Source organism: Myotis brandtii, unplaced genomic scaffold, assembly GCF_000412655.1.
Source record: "Myotis brandtii unplaced genomic scaffold, ASM41265v1 scaffold134, whole genome shotgun sequence".
Classification (NCBI taxonomy): Eukaryota; Metazoa; Chordata; class Mammalia; order Chiroptera; family Vespertilionidae; genus Myotis; species Myotis brandtii.
Genome location: NW_005354756.1, coordinates 1038079 through 1051752, shown reverse-complemented (window position 1 = coordinate 1051752; position 13674 = coordinate 1038079). Strand labels below are relative to the sequence as shown.

General features: G+C 42.7%; 1 protein-coding gene across 2 annotated transcripts in view; it reads right to left on the bottom strand.

The window, feature by feature from the left end:
• The window catches only part of ULK4 (unc-51 like kinase 4), a 290018-nt gene extending 280640 nt beyond the window's left edge, over positions 1–9378 (bottom strand). For both annotated transcript variants that reach the window (XM_014534909.1, XM_005860404.2), the window contains exons 1-4: positions 9183–9378; positions 7006–7199; positions 5650–5749; positions 3403–3542 (exon numbers count right to left, since the gene is read on the bottom strand). In XM_014534909.1, coding sequence (XP_014390395.1) covers positions 3403–3542; positions 5650–5749; positions 7006–7143 — 378 coding nt within the window. In that variant the 5' untranslated portion in view covers positions 7144–7199; positions 9183–9378. The remainder of the gene's footprint in view (positions 1–3402; positions 3543–5649; positions 5750–7005; positions 7200–9182) is intronic.
• Positions 9379–13674: the final 4296 nt, after the last annotated feature.

The window sequence follows — 13674 nt, the reverse complement described above, 5'->3', positions numbered from 1 at the left end:
GGCTCTTTGGCCCCTTGAGTGTGGCTCTTCCACAAAATACCGACTTCTGCGCATGGGCCATGAAATTTCAATCGCACTGTACATGCGCGCCCGCACGTGGTACTTTGTGGAAGAGCCACACTGAAGGGGCCAAAGAGCCACATGTGGCTCATGAGCCACGGTTTGCCGACCACAGCCCTAGCCAGTTTGGCTGAGTGGATAGAGTGTTGGCCTGCAGACTGAAGGGTCCCAGGTTCGATTCCGGTCGAGGGCACATGCCCGGGTTGTGGGCTCGATCCCCAGTAGGGGGCGAGCAAGAGGCAGCCAATCAATGATTCTCTGTCATCATTGATGTTTCTCTCTCTCCCTCCGTACCTCCCTCTCCCTTCCTCTGAAATCAATAAAAATATATTAGAAAAAAAAATTTTTTTAAAGCAGCTAAAGAAATCCAACATTTTAATAATAATGGAATCAAATATTAAACTGTTCGCTCTCAGATGTATATAATGAACACACCACATAACCACAGAGGGAAACCTCGGGCTCTTAAGAGCAGTGTATATGGAGCAATCGTACGCTCTACTGACACTGAGGGAGGCTCTGAAAGCACACCTGTCAGGTGTTGTTTATATAATGTATGGCTAAGACTAAGGCTCTGAAGTTAGAGGCCTAAAACTCTCACAGGCAATCTGACCTGGAGAATCTACTTAACCTTCCTAAATCTCACTCTCTTCCCCTATAAAATGAACAAAGCACACTTAACTCTGCAGACCGTGGTAAGGAATAGCTGAGGTTACGCGTGCAAAGGGCTCTGAATAGCGATTGGCATGTGCTAAGTGCTCACGTCTGCTAATAAGTTGTGACTAGAAGTTATCTGTTGAGTGTTGAAACCATGCCAGGAACCAGTGTCCTGCTACTTTTAATTTTTTCTCCAGAGCCATTAAAAATATTTATGGGAAGTTGCAATGAGTCAGCTGGCTTTTTGTTTTTAAAGACAATTTAAAGTTTGCCCTTAACTTCTAATCAGAAATACTAAGGATGTCTGTTACAAGTCCCCAGTGACTTTTAAAAGTGTTTGGGCACCAGAAGCCCCTGGAAGATCTGTTAAGAAGAACTACTAGTCCCTACTCCCAGAGTTTCTGATTCCACAGGTCTCAGATGGGTCCAAGAACCCACATTTCCAATGAGTCCCAGGTAACACTAATGCTGCTGGTCCAGGGAACACACTTTGAGAACCAGTGAGAGGGGTCAGCAATTTTTTTCAAGTTAGTAAATCTTTCAGACTTTGCAAGCCATAAGGTCTTTGTCCTGATTACTCAACTCTGTAGCCACCAACAATATAGAACAAAAAGGGTGTGGCTATGTTCCAATAAAACCTCACTTACAGGAACGGGCATCCTGCCCGGACTCTGCCAACCCCAGATCTGGAATAAAAGTTACATTACAAGTCAGCCTGAATGTCCCATTACTAGTATAAACAGCTGATACTAGACCTCATCAAACACCTCCCACACAGGGGTTGGCACGCCTCGGCCCCTCGGTCAAATCCCAGCCAGCACCTGTTTCTGCACAGGCATGAGCTAAGAGTGGTTTTATATTTCTAAATGGTTGAAAAAAACTGCAATAAGATAATATTTTTTGACGTGAGAATTATATAAAATTCAAATGTCAATGATCATGAATAAAGTTTTATTGAAACAAGCCACACCTGTGCATTTATATACTGCCTATGGCTGCTTTCAGGCTTGTAACCACAATTAAATGGCTGTAGACTTCAGGCCAGTATATGAATATTTCAAACAAGGATTTTTATCTGTTACGAGGAGTTTTATGGATTTTTTTTAAGGTTTAATTATGTTCTCATACAGACGGCTTCGAATAACGTTTAACAAGGAAACATTCAATTTTCCATCTCATTGTGTACACATTAACAAAGGGACAGTAGCAACTCAGAGCCATAATCAATACAATCCCTAAGAGTATGTATTTGTAAAGATAACTGATACCTGATTGAGGGCACACTGTGCACCAAAAAGTGTCCCAGAAGCTTCTCCTAAAAACAACATGTAAGCCTTACACTCGCCCTGAAATTCCCTTTTTTATATTAGAGACAAGAAACTAAGGCAGAGAGAGAGAGAGAGAGAGAGAGAGAGAGAGAGAGAGAGGAGTTTGTCCCTGGAACAGGGCTCCTAAATGTCAGTGTCAACTATGACCAGGAAACTAGGCAGGTTTCATGACAACTACACTGAAGCACATTTAGTTATGGATGATTAGCTTAGCCCAAAAAGAAAATATATGATCCATAATAGCCAAAAATTCCATTAGCAAACTAAAGTAATGGCTCATAATTGTATACTATAAGAATTAAGAATTATTTCATAGAGCTATGGACCTCACCATTCACAATACAGGTCAGCAGCAATAATAATTACTCACAGAGCTCTGAAAGGAGAGGAAACTGCATTCTACAAGGACTTCAATGGGTAGCTAACTAGGTAGCTAAAATAGAGTTTCTTTTTATTAAAAAACTAGTGGCCCGGTGCACAAATTCATGCACATTGAAAGGAAATTAACTGGTAGAAATATTTTAATATTGCTATTTGCCCTTTCTCCATAATAGAAGTGTCAACCAAATTCATGATCGACAATGACAGATGGAAACACACGTGTGCGATTAGCACCCAGTGAGTGTTTTATAAGTATCGTGCATGCGTGAGTCAACTTAGCCTTTTATAGATATAGAACAAACTTGCTTAATTAGACCTGCTTTCTGACTTAGCTAAACTTTTTCCAGCCCAGTGAAGCACCCCAACTTCTCTTTCAGGTCATTATCAACAACACAGCAGTAAATATCAACACAAAGCAGATTATTATTGTAGATCATGCAGGGAGAATGAAGGGTAAAATATTTAACTGCAGTAGTGTTTTACTATATTCTGTGCAGTGAAAACACCTGGAGTCATTTTTAAGGTCCACCATTTCTTTCTTCTTTTCAGTCGGGTCAAGTTTCTAAGCTTTCTAAATCTCCGTTTTCTGGCTAATGAAAAGAAAATAGGATTCCACCGAGTCTCCTATCTACCTACTCCAGGACTTCTGTGAAGATCAAATGAGATGAGGCACGGGAAAACACTTCACAGACATTTGGGTAAAGTGTGAAATGTTCCCACCTGGTTATAAAGCAAGTCGTGTTCCTGGGCTGAAGAAACCAAGGAGGCTAGTCACTAGGTAGAGGAAGCCGGGCGTTGGTACGTGATGTCATTACCCGGATGGACACTTAGCATATCAGCCTTTTATATAGAGATGTTAACGCAAAATTTCAAGATGTTCTATACCTAAAATTATATCTAAAAATAAATGTACCATTGAGAAAGCACCGTTAACTAAGGCACAAGCGATTAGGAAATCAAAATATTGACGAATTACCTTCCCAGGAGAAAGGTCACAAAAGAGAATGCCAAGTTGATGAAGATGATGCAATCCAGTAATCAGGTCAATCCCAAAGCTTCTCACAACATCTTCCGGGAGGTTTTCATCTTGAGCGATGACCATTTCTAAGGAACCACCTGCAAGTCGATTAAAATCACCCATTTTAGCCTCCAGCGGGTTCCATGGTGGGAGACACTGAGCATGAAAAAAATGATCACATCAGGACCCCTGGACAGCCTAGCAGGGGAAGCACACCTGTGAGGGAGCACACCATGGACAAGCGCCCTGTCAGACTATCAGAAACCTGTGTCCTTGCTCCAGGCCAGCTCAGGGGACCGACTGCTCAGTCTGCATGGCTGGTCAGTAAGGAGGTGGGTGGGATGCAGGGAGTGACAATCACCCTGGTGCTGTGAATGTCTCACTCTAGCTCCCTTGGGAAATGACTGGCTGCAAAGATTTGTTTGAAACACTAACGCAATCTGCATTTAAATCACATGACGCAAAGTATAGTCACATTTGCTTCTGTACAAAGTTAGGTCGCATTCTGCAAAGTGCTGCATAGCAAAAAAGATGGTGCCTTTCCTTAACCGTTAGAAAATCAAACCCTGATGAATTAAATAATGGGCCTAAGGCAGTCACGTGGGGAATTCTATTTCTATACCCTTCGGAGGTCCCAGTCACATTTCTATCATCTAAGATCCAGAAACAAACATGGTTTTTTTTTTGTTTGTTTCTTTTTTTTAGGGTCAAGATTAAATCAAGAGCCAAATTCAGAGACAGTGAAGTCTTAGGTGGCATCTCGAAGTTCAATCAGAATTACCATGACAAAGCTAGCAGGTGTTTTGGGCTTTGTTTATTTTGTCTTGGTGGGTGAGGAACCACGGCAAACACAGGCATAAATTAAAGTTGGGTTATTACACTGGTCATGGGGCAGAAACAGCAGCTGAAGCAAAAAAAAGTAACACGGAGGAAGTCCCCTGCTCACCTCAACCGTGTGCACGTCTGTGGAAGTAATTTAGACCACAGTACCCTACTGATTCAGAAAATGAAATGACAACTAGGGCAGCCGTGGGCAAACTACGGCCCACGGGCCGGATCCGGCCCGTTTGAAATGAATAAAACTAAAAAAAAAAGACCGTACCCTTTTATGTAATGATGTTTACTTTGAATTTATATTAGTTCACACAAACACTCCATCCATGCTTTTGTTCCGGCCCTCCGGTCCAGTTTAAGAACCCATTGTGGCCCTCGAGTCAAAAAGTTTGCCCACCCCTGGTAGTGGGAGAAATCACCAAGTCCAGTCAAAGGGTTAAGTACTGGGACGGTGACTCAGGCAGGGACTCGGGATTCCAGGGAAGTCTCCTAGCCTGGGATGGGATGGAATGAGGGTAGGGGCTGAGCTGAGTCTTTTTAAAGGAGCAAGAGTCAGTCTGGTGACATGCAGGGGACATGGCACTTCAGACAGAGGGGAGAGCATAAGTAAAAAGAGTAAAAACAGAGGAGAGGACAGCACCGTGATGGCGAACCTTTTGAGCTCGGCGTGTCAGCATTTTGAAAAACCCTAACTTAACTCTGGTGCCGTGTCACATATAGAAATTTTTTGATATTTGCAACCATAGTAAAACAAAGATTTATATTTTTGATATTTATTTTATATATTTAAATGCCATTTAACAAAGAAAAATCAACCAAAAAAATGAGTTCGCGTGTCACCTCTGACACGCGTGTCATAGGTTCGCCATCACTGTCCTAGAGAGCCGTATCAAACAAGAACTATAACATGTGATCTCTGATTACACCTAGGTGATGGGATCTGCTGATTCATCCTTGTACTTTTCCACATTGCTTGTTTTTATAAAGAGCAAGTATTCTGTTCATTAAAAAAAAAAAAAAACATTTTATAAACTAATAAGCTAAATAATAGCTAATTGACCTAAAATACTTAGTTTCTACTGAATGGAAAAAGTTATTTGATAAACTAATTACTACTCAAAAATATTTCTAAGTTTTCACATAAGTGATTTGGTAATATTTTATACCAAAGTAAAGTTAACCCCAAATTGAATATTATATAAATCTCCCTCTTATCAAATATCTTAGCCCTTCCCCTTCCCTGATATCCATTGAACAACAGATTTTCAAGTTAACATAGTCAACAGTATCAACATGTACCTGTAAAAGAAGAAAGGAAAATAACAAAACCTACATCTGACGTTTTTTTTAAAACCACATAACGTGGCTTACCTGTGCAGAGCTCCACTACCAGCCAGAGATGATTGCTGGTTTCATACCATTCGTGCAGGGTTACGATATTCTGGTGTTTAATTTCTTGGGTGAGACGGACCTATAAAAACACACAACATACACACTTTTTAAGAAAAGTTCTTAAAACCCTTGCATCTATTAAAAAATACCTAAATAGCCCAGCCAGGTGTGGCTGAGCGTCGACCCAGGAACCAAGAGGTCACTGGTTCAATTCCCTGTCAGGGCATATGCCTGGGTTGCAGACTCAGTCCCCAGTACAGAACGTGCACGAGGCAGCCAATCAATGATTCTCTCTCATCACTGATGTTTCTCTCTCTCTCTCCTCACTTCCTCTCTGAAATCAATCAAAATATATTCTAAAAAAATAAAAAAAAAAACCTAAATATACAATCAGGAAATGGATAAGAAAATAATAGAATTCATTGGGTGGAATTCTGTATGGACATCAAAATGATGGTTATGAAGGCTGGTCGCATGGAAACATACAATCTTAAAAATGATTTTTTTCAAAACTTGTGTAATATAGTTTTGTGTATTTTGGGTAAATATAATATTGCAAAAAAAGAAATACTATTCATAGGAAAATGGCCAAAAGGTTTACATCAAAAAAGCTATTGTAGCCCTGGCTGGTATTGTTAAGTGGTTAGAGTGTCGACCATGCAACAAAGGGTCTCAGGTTCAATCCCTGGTCAAGGGCATGTACCTGGTTCACAGGTTTGATCCCCGACCCCAGCTGGGGCACATACGAGAGGCAACCAATTGATGTGTCTCTCTCACATTGATGTCTCTCTCTATCTACCTCTCCTCCCTCCCTCCCTTTCTCCCTTCCACTCTCTCTAAAAATCAATTGAAAAAACATCGAGTGAGGAGGAACAAAAGCGAAAAAAAAGGTTAAGATGGTAAATTTTGTGTTATGTGTATTTTACCACAATAAACAAAAAAAGTTGAGGGGAAAAAAAAAAGTCAGGTTTGGTCCAAGGAGCCTGGGCTGTAAAGTGGCACAGCTAATTCAAACCCAAGTCACCCTCGCCCAAAGTCCTTCCTTTGGAAAGCTTCATAATCACATACTAAATTTAAAAGTAAATGAACCAATACAGACCGTATTTTCCCCGACTCTCACCAAAACAAACGAAACTCTTACGCTGTTAATGACGTGGGCATGTTTATCAGTCATTAGTCAGGACTGGCGGCACTAAACGGGCACAGAGAGGTCCCCCAGTCGATTGAAAACGTGGCACCTGCTATAGTGAGTTCCACGGCTTCTATTTACATACTACTTATTCTACCACATCAGAGCTGTCTTTTGCCAGAGGGAAGGAAACATACTTGACTTACCCAGTTCGTTATTTCAGGCCTTTTGCACTTATCTGTGCAAAAAACAGCTACAAAATTGATTGTTCCCTTCCGTCGCCCTTTATAGACAATGGTCCTGCTTCCTCTGCCGATCTCCTCGTATAGAACGAAGTTTTGCATCTCCGGGCCAACTTCTCACACTTGATAGAAGGACCGCCTAATAGCATCTCTAGCTCCTAAAATGTAAACAAAAATGACACACATAAATGCAAGCTAGTCGTATGAATAATTAGCCCAGGATATTTAATATGTAAATAAATAAATCTAATAATTCTATAAATTCATAAGATTCACTGGTATGCAACACCTACAAGTAAGTGTTGAATACCAGTGTCTTTTTGTAGGATGAAAAAAAATATGGGAAAAATAAATAAAAGAAACAGTTCATAAACCAATATTCAACTTCCTAAAGATCTTAACAAAAACAATGAAAATGACAGCTGTCTCCAAAACAACACAAATCATGAGATGAATGCAATTTCAGGCAGTGTATCTTGATACCTTTGCTACAATGGAAAGCATATCTGTAGAGAAAGAAATGAAACAATGTACGCAAAAATACTTCATAAACAAATATGGAAATGACAGCATTTCCATCTACTCCACAGATACTGTACAAATCAATATTATTCGAAGTCAGAGCTCAGCAAACTACTGGTTCCTGGGCCAATTCAGCCTGTTGCCTGTTTTTGTACATAAAGTTTAACTGGAGCACAGCTATGCCCAATTCATTAATATGTTGTTTAAGGCCACTTTCACACTACAATGTCAGAGTTGAGCAGTTGTAGCAGAGACCACATGGCCTGCTCACACACTCAAATGTTTACTATCTGGCCCTTTACAGGAAAAGTTTGCGAAATCAAGATTTTTTAATATATGTTTTAATATTTTCATTGATTTCAGAGAGGAATGGAAAGAGAGAGAGAGAGAAACATCAATGATGAAAGAGCGTCATCAATCAGCTGCCTCCTACAAACCCCACCTGGTTCACAGGTCGACGCTCAACCGCTGAGCCACACCAGCTGGGTGATTAAATTAAACAGTGTTAAAATGAAGAAGATATTGAACCAGAAATAGAGAGACCTTACTTAAATGTTTACAAATTGTCTACATTAGGATACATCCAGATAAAGATGCTTAAGTGTTTATGTAAAATGAATAATTGATTCCTCAAACTCAAGGTGATCTTCTAAGTTATCTTCCAAGTTTGAAATTCCATGAATTTAAGATTCTTTTTGACTCAGTCTAAGGGCATGCCTCACAACAGACTTCCCACTATGAATTTTTAAAATTTTATTACCTCTTAAGTTGTAAAATGAAACACAAATACAGAAAATCCCACAAAATAGAGTTTACTGAATTATGGTAAGAGGTACACCTCTGTCATCACCACCCAGGTCAGGAATAGCACTTGGCGGCCACCCCAGAAATCCCTCCATGAGCCTAAGGGAATCACAGCTCCGCCTGCTCCCCAAAAGTAACCGCTCTCCTTACTTTCACAGTTATCACTTCCTTGGGTTTCTTCATAGTTTTCCCACCCACGTGTGGAATCCCAGACAATTTAGTCTTGCACGTTTTCTAAAAGCGTGGTGCATCTTTTCTCTCTCTTTTCATCTACAAGTTCACCTAGATATCATCCGAAAAGCCAGAAGTCAGAGCAAATCACACCTACAAGCAAAGGAGGCATTTACGAGTCAGGGGCACGCAGGTGAAGACCGGGATCCTCCCCTCCATCATCCCCGCCCTTTAACTCCCGCACTAGCTGCATCAGCGACACCTGGGAACTGGATAGAAACCAACTCTCGCGCCCCATTCCAGACCTCTGGAATCAGAAACTCTGGAATCCGGGCCTGGCAAGCAGTTTTAATTCGGCCTCGGGATGCTCGCTCACCTTTGCGAACCTCATGCCGTGTCACCCTTTCCCCAAGACCCAAAAGGCGGCCAGGCATTTTGCTAAGTCCTTCAACAAGTGCGCCTCCTGCAGCACTTTACAGACCGCATTCCCTGCAGGCTGAGCTCGGTCTGACTTCGGGCCGAGGGATGGCGAGAGAGGGAAAAAGAGTGAGTAGGTGGGCAGCGCCCCTCCAGACCCACAGTCTCTATCGCGTCGGCTGAGGGAGTCCCGAATCCAGACTTACGCCCCTAAAACTGCCACTCACCGGGTCTCTGGAGGAGATACCTCCGACCAGCCAGACCGCTCCCCCCTTGTGCGCAGGTCTCGAATCCTAGCCCCCTTGGGACGGGTCCACTGGCCCCAAACCGGGGGCGAAGCAAGGGAGCAAAGCGGGACGCGCGGTAGCAGCGTAAGGCCGTGAGCGTCCGGCGCCCCTCCGCGTTTGGATTCGCCCATCCCGTCTCCAGGGCAGCACGCAGAACGCCAGAAAGAGCGCAGGGCACTGACTGGCTGAACAGTTTCGGTTCCTATTGGCTGGAAGTGAGCGGGTAGAGCACCTCCCTCAACACAAAGGGCTCGCGCCCAGCCTTCGGACGAGTCCACCGACGCTGGACCGGGGCAGAAAGTGGTGGAGGGAGGCGGGGCTCTAAGCGTCAGCGTCCGGCATCGCGAACTGAGCACCCCTCCGCATTTGGATTCGCCCAGCCGGTCTCCAGGGCAGCACGAAGGACGCCGGAAGAAGTCCCTGGCGCTGACTGGCTGAGCAGTTTGAGTTCCTATTGGCTGGAGCCCGGAAGTAGGAGTGGGTGACGGGCGGGTTGTCCATCCTTTTACGGTGTGTGGGGATTGGGGTCTTGGACCGATCAGGAGGACCTACCTGGGCTGTAGTGGCAGATTTGTGGGCTCTGGGGCCCTGGGCTCTCGTCATTTCTTCACTGCCCTCTCCCCGTTTCCTTCGTCCTTTTTCTTCTGACGCCCTCCGAAGCCCAGGTGGACGTGGGTAACCAAAGGGCTCAGAAGCCTGCTCCTCGGGTTGCCCACCCTTTGGAAAAGAGAAGGCTATGGATTACTTCCTTCTTGTACCTGAGAAAACAGACCAGATCCTCTGATCTCGAGGTGATTTCTTATGACTTGGGAAGCTCCAGGCTCTCAAATCCAACCACCAGATACCTGAGCGCCAGCTCCCCACTTCCTTCCATTTACGTTAGCGCAGTTTTTCTCAAACTTTAGCATCAGAATCACCTAGACTCTAGAGTGCTTGAGAAAGCATTTCTGGGCCCCACCCACAGAACTTCTGATTCTGTGTAGATCTTGATGAGGCCCAAATGTTTGCATTTGTATCAAGTCACCAGGTGAAATAGATGTTGCTGATAAGGGACAAACTTGTAGACACTGTGTCTCTGATCTCAGGTGAAACACATGTCCTGTTCTTTGACTTCTAACCCTTCCTGCCTTCTCAGTAATCTTATTATTGTCAGTTTTGTGTAGAGCAGTGGTTCCCAACATGGGCCCCACCGGGGGGTGGGGGGGGCAATTTGATTTTTAAGGGGGCAGTTTGAGACTGAGTTAACAGTGAATTTTTTGCATTTCTTATGGTTCTAGGGGCCTCATATGCAGTATATAAATACATATTGTAATATATTTATGCATTTCAGTTCTCTATGATATGTTTTGAAACTTTGCTATTTTTTTATATCACTTTGAATTATGATTTTTTAACAATTTCTTAGTGCTTTCTTTCTCAGTACTTCAACTGTCCTTTCGTTCTTTTATTTTTCTCTTTCCTGGAAGCTTGTTTAGACCAAGTTAATGCTCTTTTAGGCTTCCTCCACATGAATAGGAGTTCACTTTTTGAATAATAAGAATTATTTGTCACGGGGAAGAGGAGCATCAGGATTTTAGAGATGTTTAGGTGGGGCATGGCCCAAAAAAGGTTGGGAACCGGTGGTGTAGAGGCACACCTCATTTTATTGCATTCCACTTTATTGCGTTTCACAGGTGTTGCTTTTTTTTTTTTTTTAACAAGACAAGACCCTCCTCCAGCAAAATGACTGGGGCTTGCTTTATTGTGCTACTCCCTTTATTATGGTGGTCTAGAACCAAACATGCAATATCTCCAAAGTATGCCTGCACTTAACATTTGATATGAAAAACGTTTCCTCATAGGTCACCCCCTAGTTAATGGAGACATAAAATGAGATAGCCACTAGTAGTTCATTCCGAGTTTTGATAAACAGCTTAAAGCGTTAATGTCAGAAACTATCAAATCCCAGTACATCTTAGCCTAGGTTCCCTGGATGCCTCCAGCCCATACATGAACCTGCTAAAGTGGTTAAAATCTTGTGAGCATGTGCATTTTTCTGGCTAGAGAGGACATGGGTTTGCTCAGATTCTCAAAGGTACTAATGACCCAGAACATTTTAAGTTATCCTGCTATAAACAATCTTGAATTATAAGCCCAGGTTTTTTAATAACAGAATTAATCATGCTAGCATCTATCACACGTGTTGTAGCAACTCCCAGGCGGATTAAATTTTTCAGGGAAATCATGTGGATTTTTCTTTGGGGGGGGGGTGGTCACTTCTTGCAAAAAGTTTCTTAAGGCTTGTTCGTTTTTACCATCTTATCTCCAGCACATGCTATTTGCCTCTGGCCCTGCTTCCCTTCATGCACTTGATAGTGCTTTCTTCTTCATTCCCAAAGCCCATGTTACTGTGTGATACAGACTTTTACTGACATAGCAGAGGGAGGTTACAGCACAGAAAGGAAACAACTTAAAAGTGAGTGTTAGACGTGGTGGTGGTGGTGGTGGTAAGGGTGTTAGAAAACAGGCACTTTGACATGACTGATGGGAGAGCACTTTGTCAATATCTGTCAAAATGACAAATGCACATCTCCACTGACCCGCAAGTCCACTTCTAAACATTTGTCCAGTAGATATGCTTACATTTGCAAAATGGCACAAAAGTATCCATCACAGCCTTGTTTGTAATTTTAAAAAATTGGTAACAACTCAAATGTCCATCAGCAGGAGACGGATTAAATTAGAAATAAATGTGCTCTTTATGTATGATATGAAAATATCTCTAAGACTTATTATTGCAGAGAAAAACCGAGGCGCATAACACGTGGTATAGTATTACTACCATTTGTGGAGATAAAAGAAAAGAGGGGCAAATATATATACGTAGGTGTTTGCATATATGTGCCAAGAACAGCTCCGACATCTCCTGAAGGAAGCTGCTGACGCTGTGGAGGGGAGGTGGGTGGGTGCAGAACTGGGTATCAGAGACGCAATTCGCACAGTGTGCATTTGGAACCACATACCTACTACCTATTCTATCTGTACATCATAAATCTTAACTGAATATATTTCAGAATTATATATTATACACACATATTTAATATGATGTGTATGTATATGTGTATATTTACATGTGATAAATTTTATATGTGTGCACACATATCATTTAAATGGACAAAATGGAGTGTGGCGCCTTTTGTTCTGCACAGCCTGAGGCCTCCTTCCCACAAGTCACCATGCACCACTCTCCTCCCTAGGACTCTGCCTATAGCTCTGTTTTCCTTCTCGCCTCTTCTGCGAAGCCCAGAACTCTCCTTCATTATAGATCAGTTCCTTCATATGCACATTAAGGTCTTTCTCTGGCTTATTGGTTTTGTTCTGTTGAGCTCTCTATTTTTCAATGAGTTGGAGACGGTTCTTAATAACGTGGGTGTTAAAATTTTATAATACAGCGGGAAGAAAAATTATCTGCAGAGAAGGGAGGGGCGGAGATGACAATGAAAACCTAAAGAGGGGAAATGGTGAGAACAAGGCAGCGCAGTGTGTGTGACCAGGAGTCAGAGTCGAAGCCCTGAAGCACTGAGCTGCACTAACAGCCAGGCTGTGGCTGCAAAACATCAATTCACGAGAGAAAAAGTCTGACATCATGACTCTGGAGTCCGCATCACCCTAGGGCAGTGGTTCTCAACCTTCTGGCCCTTTAAATACAGTTCCTCATGTTGTGACCCAACCATAAAATTATTTTCGTTGCTACTTCATAACTGTAATGTTGCTACTGTTATGAATCATAATGTAAATATCTGATATGCAGGATGGTCTTAGGTGACCCCTGTGAAAGGGTCATAGACCGCCAAAGGGGTCACGACCCACAGGTTGAGAACCACTGCCCTAGGAACAGGAGCAGAAGGAATCATACCTATTACCCATCCATTCATTCACAGATATATACTGAGGGCCTACTCTATGTCAGGAACTACATTAGCTCTGGAGTCTAAAGCAGTGAATGAAGAGATAGTATCCTTCCTCCTAGAGCCAACTGAAAGGAGAGAAATATTGTCCCTGGAGTAGGATGTGTAGTTGGAGAATACTGGACACTAATACCAGGGGTCCCAGAATCTACTGTGGCCCACCAATCAGAATGAGACTGCGGGATGTTAGGTGATAAATGAGATTTGTCAATGTCCATCTCCCTGTAGGCCCAGCAGGACTCCAGACCTACCCAGCGATTATTCAACCAGGTCCTGAATGTGGAGTTGAGATACAGTTAGCAGCACAGAATATATACTCCTTGAGCTGTAAAATGTGGGACATTATGGTTAAAAGGACACTCCTCTAGCTACTCCTACCCACTGAAATAGCAAATATTGCCTCCACGTGGGATCTGCTACTATCAGAGATTGCAAGAGGCGTGAATAACACTTCCCATCCCATTCCTATTTCATCATCAAGATGG